The sequence below is a fragment of the Manduca sexta genome, chromosome 22 (assembly GCF_014839805.1).
Source record: "Manduca sexta isolate Smith_Timp_Sample1 chromosome 22, JHU_Msex_v1.0, whole genome shotgun sequence".
Taxonomy (NCBI): domain Eukaryota; kingdom Metazoa; phylum Arthropoda; class Insecta; order Lepidoptera; family Sphingidae; genus Manduca; species Manduca sexta.
In genome coordinates this window covers 7,472,055-7,484,798 of record NC_051136.1, presented here as the reverse complement: position 1 = coordinate 7,484,798, position 12,744 = coordinate 7,472,055, and the positions used below count along the sequence as shown (strand labels likewise).

General features: G+C 34.6%; 1 protein-coding gene across 1 annotated transcript; it reads right to left on the bottom strand.

Moving 5' to 3' along the window:
- Positions 1-353: 353 nt before the first annotated feature.
- On the bottom strand, positions 354-7,160 carry LOC115451558 (N-acetylglucosamine-6-phosphate deacetylase). The gene is made up of 6 exons (XM_030179907.2): positions 6,823-7,160; positions 5,436-5,710; positions 3,072-3,290; positions 2,604-2,739; positions 1,935-2,111; positions 354-1,341 (listed from the first exon to the last, which is right to left on the bottom strand). Exons 1-6 carry the CDS (start codon positions 7,025-7,027, stop codon positions 1,154-1,156), a joined length of 1,200 nt encoding a protein of 399 aa, XP_030035767.1. The 5' UTR covers positions 7,028-7,160; the 3' UTR covers positions 354-1,153.
- Positions 7,161-12,744: the final 5,584 nt, after the last annotated feature.

Below are 12,744 nucleotides of genomic sequence, written 5' to 3'. Positions count from 1 at the left end.
ACTTGTATTTTTTTGCATCGTCTGTTGTACGCTCGCAAAATGTATGTTATACTTAATGTAATTTCTCAGTGCGTGAATTAATTTGTAATTCTTAATGAGAAATAAAGTTTTCTAAACCCAATTTTAAACTGACCACCATAGAGACTGTTTGTGATTTTGGTAGATGAATGGTCGCGGTCAGAGTATTCTGAATTTTGTTTAGTTTCCCGGTGAAGCGCGATGCTTAAATTGTGTTACGTCTTTTTTCAAAAATTCAAATAAGAGTTATTTACATATTAATATAGCGTTTTACAAGGTAAGTAACTACAAAAAAGGAATTTATTAATTGTTGGGAGAAAATAAAAAACAATAGGTACATCAATAATTTTTTAATTCGTTCATTTAGTGTTATAAATAGTATAGGGTCAAAATAATTCCATAGTTTGTATATTTCCAACTTTCCATCCGAAATCTCACAAAAGAGACAGAGTAGTTACTTTTTTAATCCGCTAATGAACCTCCCATATTAATGCGAAAGTTTTTAAAAGATGTTTGGATGTTTGTTTTAGATGAAATTCGCCACATAGAGGGTATTGTCCTGATTTAACATATCGTAAAAGTAGGTCGATGGGACTTTTGATCCGGAAAAAGTAAATCACACGGGCTAGGCCACGAGTATCACTTTATATACTTACCTACTTATATTTAAGGAATATCTTTATTTCTTAATGAATAAATATCTTGTCTTGTGGTGAAACTTGGGACTCCCAAGTTAGGTGTAAACAGTGTCAAAATGGATACAAATGAAATGCATTACATAAACTCATATTTAATATGCTCCGTTTAAAATATAAAATGTCCTATGAGAATAGGGCGGGAAAAGTTCTTCCTATCGCCAATCTAGAAGGAAGGAGACCGGGAAACGGTTGCATAGTGCGTCTAGATACTTCAGAAGATTATAGATATACGTAATACAGCGAGAGAACAATATAAAATCTTTATTAAATATAAATGTAAGGAAGAATACGGGAACGGAATGATTAATTAAGTGCACTTTTAATAACATTATAACTTAACTCTGGAATAAGTAATTTGTCGTGTTTTTATATCACATTTTTTATACTTTAACAAAATTTAAATTATATCACCGTATTTGTATTTTAGTAAAATCACATTATTCATTTTTGCTGTCGAAAACGCATTCTCCAGCTATCCAAGTAGATTGAACTTTTAATGTCTTTGGGTGAAGTATGACAAAATCGGCATCGCATCTGAAATTTAGATTCCCTTTTATATGCTCTATACCTAAAGCTTTGGCAGGGTGTAACGACGCTGCCTCTAATGCGTATTCCAATGAACAATCTGAAAACATAAAAGAGTGATACTGTAGTAAAATGCGTTATCTTTCGTGTAAGTCGGTTTCCGGTTCAGTGGGTAGGTTTAAGAAGTGTTGACTTACGAATCATTTAATGCCTCACATTAATGTATACGAAGATAAAACTCAATGTATAAAATTACAAAGTAAATAATATGGAATGTCTTTCTCGCTGCGGGCACATTCATTCGAGCCTAACTTTGCATTTATCTATTGAGTGTTTAGTTGTAGATTGTATCTAATAAGGCACTACAAGTTAAGACTCAAGTAAGTATACTGGTCACTTTGGCGCCAAATTATTCAACAATTATGCCATATTTAGGGTATGGCAAATCAAACGAAAAAAATGTGCCGTACGCAGGCATACATAATATTCTTTTACATTTCACTACATTAACATGTATGAAATATACCACGTATTTAAACTAGTACGAAAGCAAAGATATATAAATGTTATTAAAGCGTAGTGTATGCAATCGTGCCAAGTAAGATTTCGTTTTCAGGCTGTGCGTACTAATATCAATCTTATAGTTTTTGAAAATCAATGAAGGTATTGGAATAATCAATAGTAAGTATATACCTATAGACTCCTTGAATTTAAGTATGCACGTATCGAGCGCCGTGGTACTCCCGCAGAGGGTTTTGGTGCCTGTGACGTAAGCGCGGCCATCCTCCACAGTTATCAATTGCGGTCCAATCCGGAATTGCCCATCTGGCAAGCCCTGGGCTGGCACAGCGTCACTTACAAGTACTAAGCCTAAAAATAATAAAAACGTTGATAAAACAGTACTTATAGGCGAATAAAAAGGGGGAATAATGTTTTTGTACGAATGTAGGTATCTACTTCTAATTTGAATATCGGTCATATTTTATAAGGTAACATGAAGTATTGATTTTTTCCTAAATCCAATAATATTTCGTATATATGTCTTGGCGCCTTCTTATAATCTCTTAAATTTATAACACTTATTATACTTAGTATCGGTAGACATATCACGCGCTCCGATTGCCAGATTGTCGATGTCTGCAGGGCACCTATCAGCAATATTTATGACACATATTGTAAAAAGCAGTCTGTATTAAAGTTTGATAATATTGCTATACACTACTACATTTGTGTTGATAGCTAGCATCCAGCCTTTATTTTAGGACGCGAAGAAAGTGGCTTCTTCAAGGTAAGGTTCATATAAACAAGAAAAATAAACAATGGGTTGAACACCCATTGAATAAAATTTACGTTAAAAGTTACCTTCAGAATTTGTTCTGCATGCTATTCTCAGTGCCGCTGGATGAGTATGAATACCATCAGCAATGAGCCCGTAATAGACTTGTTTTTTGGTTAACGATGCTAACAGACCAACTAAACCAGGGTCGCGATGATGAAACTGAAAATAGAATAAGGGCTGTCATCAACTTTTACACATGGTATTGCAACAATTCAGAATTTGTAATGGGGCGAAAAGGAGAGTAAGTGAGATTTCCTATCTTATTCTGCAATATCTTTTCTTTTCTTTTGAGGTCAGCAAAAAAAGGTATATGGGGATGTTTAAATCTGAAAATTCTGTTACAAACGAAAGCAGTGTATCAATCACTGAAATAATTGACTGCTGGAATCGCTGCCATTTGAATTATAATTAAATTGGGAATGATACGTACATGCTTTTCATCATTTCAAATTGAATATAATTGCTATTTTAAGATATTAAATATGACTTACTGGTAACATTGCATTAAACAAGTGTGTGATTATGTTCGCTCCGCTTTCGACCGCTTTTTCACCTTCAGCCAAACTTGCAATGGAATGTCCAAGGGCTACTTTAATACCAATGCTGGTAAGACCTTTGATAGCTTCAGTCGCTCCAGGCAATTCTGGAGCTAGTGTGACTATCACGACATTATCTAATGATCCATACACCTCCCGAACTGTTTCCAAGCCCTGAAATAAAGCATAAAACATTAGGCTCACGGATTATTCAGGAAGGGATTAGCGGAGGCGTATCTAATGTACGAATTTGGTCGAGCTTATATTCGCTATATTGGGCAAAATGCCAACCTCGGCCTGTAAAAATTAATCACCTCTGGTAACGGAGTTTTATTGCTTACGCGTCTTTGGTCTCGGGATCGGTTCCCCGTTTAGCCAATGTGATACTTGATTTTTAAACTCCGTATTAACCTGTAGCAGAATGGATTTGTGACCGATAAATCGCAATAGGCGCGCCCCTTTATTCAGTTTTAACATAGCTGGCGAAATGTAGGTATGTTACATCTCTGTCTACCGTTTCTGTTTCTGTATATTTGTTCATGTATTTACTTAGCTTTACTAGCAATTTTAATTAGGCACCGACTCCAAAATTAGTATCCAGTATATACCTGTTATGTGAAATTATTTTTTGGTTTTGAGTGGTTTTTGAAGGCGGTTTAATTTTTATTATAATTATTTTTATGACTTACGCCCGCATGGTACCAAATATTCTAGGGAATCTGGTACCATGTAAAAGAACACAGTTACAACCAGGTTAGAATAGAAATATCAAAGTGTGGCTCTATCTGGTATTCAATTACTGAATCTCCCAGTTCACAGTTTATAGAAAAGCCGAACGTGGGTTATTTTAGTTGCTACCTAGTTTTTATATTGATTTATTCATTCACAGTTTGATTGTTCTATATGTATGAATAATATTTGATTAAATAAGTTGTCCCTCGATATGCCCTAACACATCGTGTACTATAGGTACTCCGAAAAAAAAAAAAAAGAAAATTATAAAACAAAATCCAGACTAGGTTAATTATATTAATAACAGTCAAATAATTTACGAAGATAACATCTTTATAGCCATTTATTTCTTTACTTTAAGCACTAATAACAATGAGTGGTTTCTAAATAACTTAGGTCAATAACCAGTTAGTATGGCAATATAAAGAAATTAAGTATTGTGCGATAAAAGGTTCAATAACACATAAAGAGTCCAACCACAATATTGTCCAACCTCGTTGAAAGTGGGCTAGTGATAAATTTAACAGATAATAATAAATTGTTTATTGCATCATAGATAACAAAACCACTAGTCAATGACCATATTATAATATAATGCATAACATGACTATATTGGAATTATATGCTGTTTATTCCAAAGGAAATAATTATTAAGTAGGGTTAATTTTTATAGCACTTGGTTTTGTTCAGTCCATTTTTAAAGTCTCGTATTATCTAGTCTTGGCATACCTACAAACTTACAAAACTACCTCTTATCAAAGATTGCTGTGGACACATCAGCTTTGCGTGATTTACCAGGAACAGAGGGTCAAGGGGAGAGAAATCCTGTGTGGAGGTTGACGTCAGGTAGGTTTACGGGTCGTAAAAACTAAATTAAGTTGTTTCTGGGACATAGTTAAAAAGTGTGTTACGCCCAATGCCAATTATAAGTATATGGGTGTCTGGCTCGATCAATTTTTCAGCACTCCCTTTTCTAAATTTGTATTTAGCTTACAATGCTATTTGTGTTTAATAAATAAAAGCTTGGCACCAACCCGGGTTGTTGATCAACCTCCCTCTTCCTTCCCCCCCGGGGCAATTCTTGTGCGCTTGGTCTCCACACCAAATGCACGCCCATGCATGGGGGCACATTTGCCGCGACCCTAGGCGCACAGCTCGTGCGTATGTCTCTTGGTTGCTAAATTCACATTGAGTCCGTCTATGGGTTCGTGAACATTTCCCTTCCTTTCCTTCCAACCATCCTAAGAACTCCTATTCCTTCCCCTTCTCTTCCTTCCCTCTATCCCCTCCCTTCTTCCTCCCGGGCCATAAGACCGTCTAGCTGGAGGCTACCGAGCCTCCAGTGATAGCGGTAGGGCGCAGCAACTAATCATGGGGCTGCTGTGGTTGCCAAGCCGGGGGATCGCTTGTACACCGTTAGCAGGGTACGCCCGGTGATAACCACGGCAATCCCAAAAAAAAATATACTCCCTTTTCCTAAAGCCTGTACTGGTTTCACGCATCTCCATCTTGGAGTGGGATAAAGGCAGGTGGAACATGAATAGCCCATAAATGTACTTATATTAAAATTAAAGAATTTATACAAACATTGTCTGGTGTTCTTATGTATTCTTCCATGTGAGCTCCCTTTTTAGTAACACTTATAAAAGGCCCCTCTAAATGAACTCCAAGTACTGTCGCACCATACTTATCTCCTTGTCGTTTTTTAATCTTAGGCAATATCTTGCGATACTTTTCTACATCGGATGTCACCATTGTAGGACAGAATGAAGTCACCCCATGCTTTAATAGATTCTTTGCTACTTTTAAAATGCCTTGTTCAACATTTTCACAGTCATAAGAAAAGTCAATCCCCCAACCACCTACAATAAAAATATCTTGTTAAATAAAAAAAAAATATATAAATATGTTACCATATTGCTAGGTTTTTGATGAAATTTTGTATGATATAAACTTGAACTGTAAACATAGACATGGCTACTTTTTATTCTGGAAATGTATAGTATTCCTTTTTATTCTAAGAAAGTGTTTTCATGTTGATGGAACCACATGCAAAACCTAGAATTTTAATATTTTTACTTGGCATTAATCCAACCTATGTGCCAAAGCCTGTACGCCAACTTTAACACTTTTATTCTTTTCTTATATTATGTTTAATTATATTATAACACCTTAAGTAATTTCATTAATTTGTATTGATTCACTAAATGCTAACCATACTTGCATTTTCAAATATTGTTACTTGTGACAATGTATGTTGATCTTTGCTTATGAATAAATTATATTCACACATTATGTCTAGAAGGTTGACATTTAAAAGTACAACTAAAAATGCTTACAAATCTGCATGCCAGACTAGATTAGATTAGTTTTAACATTGACACTTGTCTGTTATGTGCAATTTATATTTGTTTGTATATGAATTTCTTTACAATATAAACACATTTATTAACAAAATGTTGTATAGTAAGAATCATGATTGAATGGTTTGTAAATTGTATTTTAATTTAGAGTTTTTGGTAGTCTTCATATTGTTTATGGAAATATGTATTACTTGTCAGAAAAGCAACCTTTTTTTCTTATTATCCCTTGCATGAAAAATACCTAATGAATATGTAAATTTTTTTTTTTTGTTAATACTTATTCAGAAATATTTATCCATTTTTTGTAATGTGAAAGTAATATATAAATTCCAATATATTTGATAAAGGGGTGTGAATCATCACACAGAAATCAGAGACATTTGGTCAAATATTAAAGTGGTTTAAGGCAACAAAAGATGAACATTCTCATTAAGGAAGATTTAGCTGTTCTTAAGCAAAATTTTCAATAAGGAAAACAAAAATATACTAAACTTACGACTTGTTTTTAATGTCCTGCAATGATTCGAGGTCGATTTCAAGGTGATTCCCTACTTATAATACTATATTGTGCAAGTTATAATAAAATGCATGTATTAGACTTATTTACGTACCATTTATCTGAATGTCAATGAACCCAGGAGCAATGAGCATGTCCTCGCAATTTACAGTTACATCTGCTTCCAATTGTTCGACGTAAAATATTTCTTCAGGATTTTCGATTTTACCATCTCGAATCCAAAGGTCTTCCTTAACAATTTTATTATTGCGTAAAATGTAACAATTATGGAATCGTGTCAAGCCAGATTTCGGTCTCATTTTTATATTAAAAATACACGTTTAAATCGACCCGGTAAAAGTAGGTGAATGACACACAACTGTGAAAAAAATAAACAAGCAATGTGAAGTGCGCTCAGTAAAATAATATGATCTGTCAACTGTCAGGGGTGAACAGCGTCTGTCAGACTGACACTAAAAGTCAGTGTTGTCATATTTTTAAAACAAAATTTCAATTATGATGGTAAAGAGAAAATTGAAATTACCTCTAAAGACAACTAAAAGAAATATAAAGATTTTAGTATTGAAAAAAAACTATTTTTCGGATTTTATCGCGTTTTTTCCTTTATCGACTTTGCAGCCTTCGTGATCACGGAGGGACTGAGTCCGAAAAATAATTTTATTTCAATGTCTAACATCCGCGTAAACAAAAGAAATCATTAGATTTCATTATAGAATAATATGATGTAGCAATAAGTATTCTTTATTCTGGCCTGTCTGAAACCGGGTATACACACGTTGATCCTAGAAGTGACATACTTACTTAGTCACCATAGGAGCAAACAGAGGCGGCTGTAGCCCGTGGGCTGCCCGGGTGCAATCAATTCCTTGCGCCCCCTAGGAGACGCGCGGTCAAAATGGAATAGGTAAAAACCAATGACTAAATATAAAGAGGACAGGCCTCAAAAGTTAGCTATATGAATAAGTTATATTTATGTTAGGGAAATCGACGCAGAATTGTCAATATATATGTCTATCTCTTTTACTCAAAGCTTATTTGGAACGCAACAAAAAAGACAAAAATAATTGCTTTCTTCGCATATGGCACTATTTCGTTTACTTCAACACACTGGGACCGCCTTGCGGCAGAAACGCCATTTTATGCTGGCCAGTCGGCAAGTACATGTAGTGTCAGACGATGTAAACAAATCTTCATAAATATTGAATTTAAAGTAATATAATCATATTCTCAATTGTTCAGTGTGTTTATTAGTGTATTTGTTAAGTTTCGAAAATGACTCAGTGTTGTGTGAAAGGATGCAAATCGAATTCACGCAAGAAAGACCCCGAAATATATTTTCATAGGTTAGTAACTGTTTTTTACCGAAAATTAGCAAATATCTTTGTATAATTACTTTTTGGATGTGTTTTTATCAATTAAAATGATATGTGGATCTGGTTTGTTAAGCTTTGGACCCTTTTAGGCGTGATTTATACACATTAAAATCATTATGTTTGTTTACACACGAGCTTAGGGATGGGTGGGTGGATTTGTTTAGAAATTATTGATATCGATATTTTAACAGACGCCCGTTTATCAGTTACGGTTTTTGTCTTTGAAAGAATGTTAGAGCACACATCAATATTGTATTATTCAGAAGGACAAACTAAGTGAAATTAGAATATTTTATTAAGATAACCAAAAAATTTAAAAACCAAGGCAAAATGAATTGAGAATATTGAGCGACGTGATTGGAATCCTACACCAAATACATATTTCTTTACATTTTGAGAAGATATGCATAAATCACACGTTTAATTAACGCGAGTAAAGATAACTGTTTTCCAACAATATTCGCGATAAGTAAAATAGTAATGATTATTATACTTCACCTAATAAGTAGTAATATTACTTTAATATATTGCTATGAATAAAATTAGAATTGTTACATAAAAGAATAGATAAACATAAAAGAAACAACATAAAGATAAAATGTAAGATATATTTTTACAATTGGCGGTCTTATGTTTCGAGCAACCTTTGCATGCACGGAAATAGATACATAATCATATTGTTGTTATTGCAAATAATTATTATAATTGATTATCTTAACCACCATTTTTACGGTCATTGATTTTAGTTTGCTGAACCATAGTTATGTTTCTCGATCAAAGAGCATAATAATAAAATAAAATAAAACCAACCAAATAATTGCTGGCTACGCTATCTTATTCCATTTATCATGTATTAAATAAATATCTTAATCTGTAACTTAAATTTTTAGCAAGGAATAGTGCAACATACAAATATAGATCAAACACAACTGGATGTTTGTCACAACAGGTACTGCTTTGTTTAACAATTGTTACTTATAAATCAGTTTCAGTTGGTTTGTTTACATTATGATTTGTTATATTTATATTATGGTAGTTCCTAACCCCTTTCGTATTTGATCTTTTTGGGGCTTGTTTGTCTCTCTTAATTCTTCGATGTCGATACAAAATTTTCGGTACTAGCATATCACTATTGTAAGGGGCGGAGTCGGCACCATTTTGTTCATGAAATGTGCCGCATGTCACGTGACCATATTACCCAACCTCTATACTTCTTTTATCATTGGTAAAAACACGTTAAGCCACCATAGGTCGCCATCGCATCCTTGCATACGTCGGACACGTATCTACGGATTACGGAAAGGCGAAAAGAATCTGGAGAGACTTTTGATCGTGGCAACATCGAAGGCAAACATTTTCGAGGCCAAGCAAATAGAGTTGGGTAGGACATGACATGAAAAAGAGTTTGTAAGAGTAGCCTCTTTATAGCATTGAGCCGGTACAACGTCCTACTTCAAATGAGGCGAGGCGTAGTGAGGCTCGGCGTTTCAATGCGTATCTTACAGTATTTTGTAATGTTAACCCTCAAAATATTTCCCTCTCGCTCGCGTCTTGAAACGCAGTAAGGCGCGTTGGGGTAAGATCGTAAGAGGTATAACATCGTATAAATCAAGTAACTCGTAATTGTGTTATAATTTTTATTTTCGGACAACACTGCCTGCGATCTTGTACCCTACGTTCCACTAGTTCACATGAGTGAAGCCGTCAAGTAAATAATATTTACGGTGCTAACAAACAGAATATCGGTGTTTTGTCGTTCCCTGGCAGATCCGGATTAACCCCATGCAAGAATTTGCCTAATTTTAATTGAGTATTTACTGTTTTCAATTAATTTTGTAGGTATATACTATCATAAAGGAAATAAATCTTGTGACTTGTTTAATGAAATTTGTCGAAACACGTATATTCCCTGAGATCCGATCTTTACACATACAATTATTTGTCGTTAAAGAACGGATAAAAATCGTTCGATCTAGCACTTGTAAAATATTGCAAGTTTTTATCAAAATTTATACACGAAAACGTCTGAACTCACTAATTGCGGATTTTTTTTTAGCTCTGATGAATGGTCGATTTGGTTTATTTATTGTTTATTTACACGTGTATGTACTATTTCTTCGAATATTTTTAAAAATATCTACAGTGTCACTCATGTGGGGTATGATCGTATGCCTAGAACTATTAAAAAAACAAAGTTCGCTTCTAAAAATATCTTACGAAATTTATAAAAAATTTTGAATGTTTATAAATGAATATCTAGATCAGAATATGCTCTTTTTATGGATTTTAGAATCCCTGTATCATAGACGATTTTAGATAGTAGTCCGAACTATACCTGTGAAGGTCCTATCTTTCTCACACATTTCTAAAAGTGTGGTACTTTTTTAAAGCCCTATAAAACATTAACTGTTATATATAAGGAATTGAAAAAATATATACCATTTAGTATATTTAATAACATATAGCTAAGTTAATGATTCATTATGATAGCTCCTATAGAATTATTGTAAAAAAATAATTCGAGAAGACTGTTTAACACGTCGAAAAAGCGTCCGATTTAACCCCAACGCACCTTAATGTAATGTCCATTGTAAAAAAACGTCCTATTGTAATTTGTAGCATGCGGTTCTCTACCTCACTGTCCTCGTCCTACAGTTTATCAGAGACGGAGAATAAGTAACGCGACTGCCGCGACATAAAATTTGAAGTAGTACAATATATAATTTTGAGCCACTCTTACATTTTGACGTCATGTCCCGGACAAATGTACCGCCTCTTGTATGTCCTACTCAACATTACAAGCAAAAACTCGTCTGCTACCAAGTTCCAAAAATTAGTTGAAGATACGATGATCAAATCGGTGGAGACATATAATCCGCTCTAAATGGGGTACATCCAATAATAACCACGATCCCCAGGCATTACGGACCGACTACACACAGAGAGAAAACAGCCGAGTTCACAATGATTCTCAGTGCGTTTTCACACTAATCAAAACAGGTGCCAGCACTCGCCTTTGAGAGCGATTAGATACTACGCCAATGTAACCTTTAATAAATTTTATAAATTAAATCAAAAGTTATTGTACTTATAAAGTAAAGAAGCCGCTCGCTGGCCTTAGCACGGGCGCAGGTTATTTGATAGCGCCAGTGTCGCAAACCACGCATGTCTCTTTGAAGGTGTCGTGTCTGGCACTCCTTAACACACTGCGCCCGTGTGCAGCGCACACCCTACACAATAGGTAAAGCCGTCTCTGCGAGCAAATAAAAATATTGCACCACCAGTTTCTGCCTTAATATGACCGAAATGAGGCAAAGATAAAATTAGCGCTCCCATGATTTCTTTGCTTATATCCACCGTATTGCTGGTGCGACATGTGATATATTATAATATTAAGTGCTATACTATACCTACTCTAGTCATTGGAGTCTAGTGGATAGCTATCACCATGCTCAATGTCCATAGAAAAATAATACTGACATTTTAGGAACTACAGTTCTAGTAGTTGGATAAATTAATGAATCCCTCCTAGCCGAATTCGGTCACGGCAGCCAATCTCAACAGAGATCAGCCAGATACGCAGAGGATATTATAGTGAATAAGTGTGTGCGGATTACACAGGTGCACTCTTTGTTCCTTCACTCTCATAGTCGGGTGAGACGGCGATCCACCATGACCGGAGAGAGATCAGGCGCAAGACCAACGGCTTAAGTGCTTTCCGAGGCACGGGGATATCACACCGTATAGTAGGTATGATAGCGTTCTACTGAATTAAGTGGTTTGATAGCAAATTACGGTTGTAATGATGATATTAATGTTGAGTTTGGCACTGTTGAATTCTATGTTGTTAACTAGTAACAAAATAGGTATATGTATAAAAATATGAAAAGACTTAAAGGTTATCCTTTCAATATTATGTGCCTGAAATATGGCTCGTAAAAATGATATACGACGAAACAGATTTAAAGAGACTATTATTATTTTCTAAAATTGAGTAGAACCATTTTAAACATCGATTATTTAAAATTTCTATATCGCGTTAACTGATAATGATTTTGGGATGGATTTTTAGGGAGTTATGTAACTCACTTGGTGGTACGATATGATTAATTATATCCGCCCGGATAGCGAATATCGTACACCAGGTGTTAGGAGTTGTGTTGCTGACCCTGTATAAAAAATCTCTTGCCACAAAGTTATCCTTTGATGTAGTTATTTAAAACTTTTGACCAAAACCTTATGGACCCAAAATAGCCCGGTTTCTAGCATGGCCCACAACCATGGTTTCTATTTTTCATTATGTTTATTGCAAAAACAACTTTATGACACGATTTTATGAAGATTTTAAAATAAGGTGGGCCATTAATGGTTTCGTTAGCTTATCCAAAATAATATTATATATATCCTCTTCTTTAATATATTTAACATATGAAAATCATATCCATATTCCTAAACATTAGATAGTTTTTCCAGACAATGTAAAGTTTGCAGGCTTCATAGATTTCTGCAAAAACTCGCACTTCCCGCTAAATTCATCATTGATAAGATAACCCTTTAAAAATACCGTTAAAAAGTAGGTATTTTCATCGCCCTGGTCCGGGGTTCGGTCTGTTTGAGCTGACGACGTTTGGCAAAAATATTAC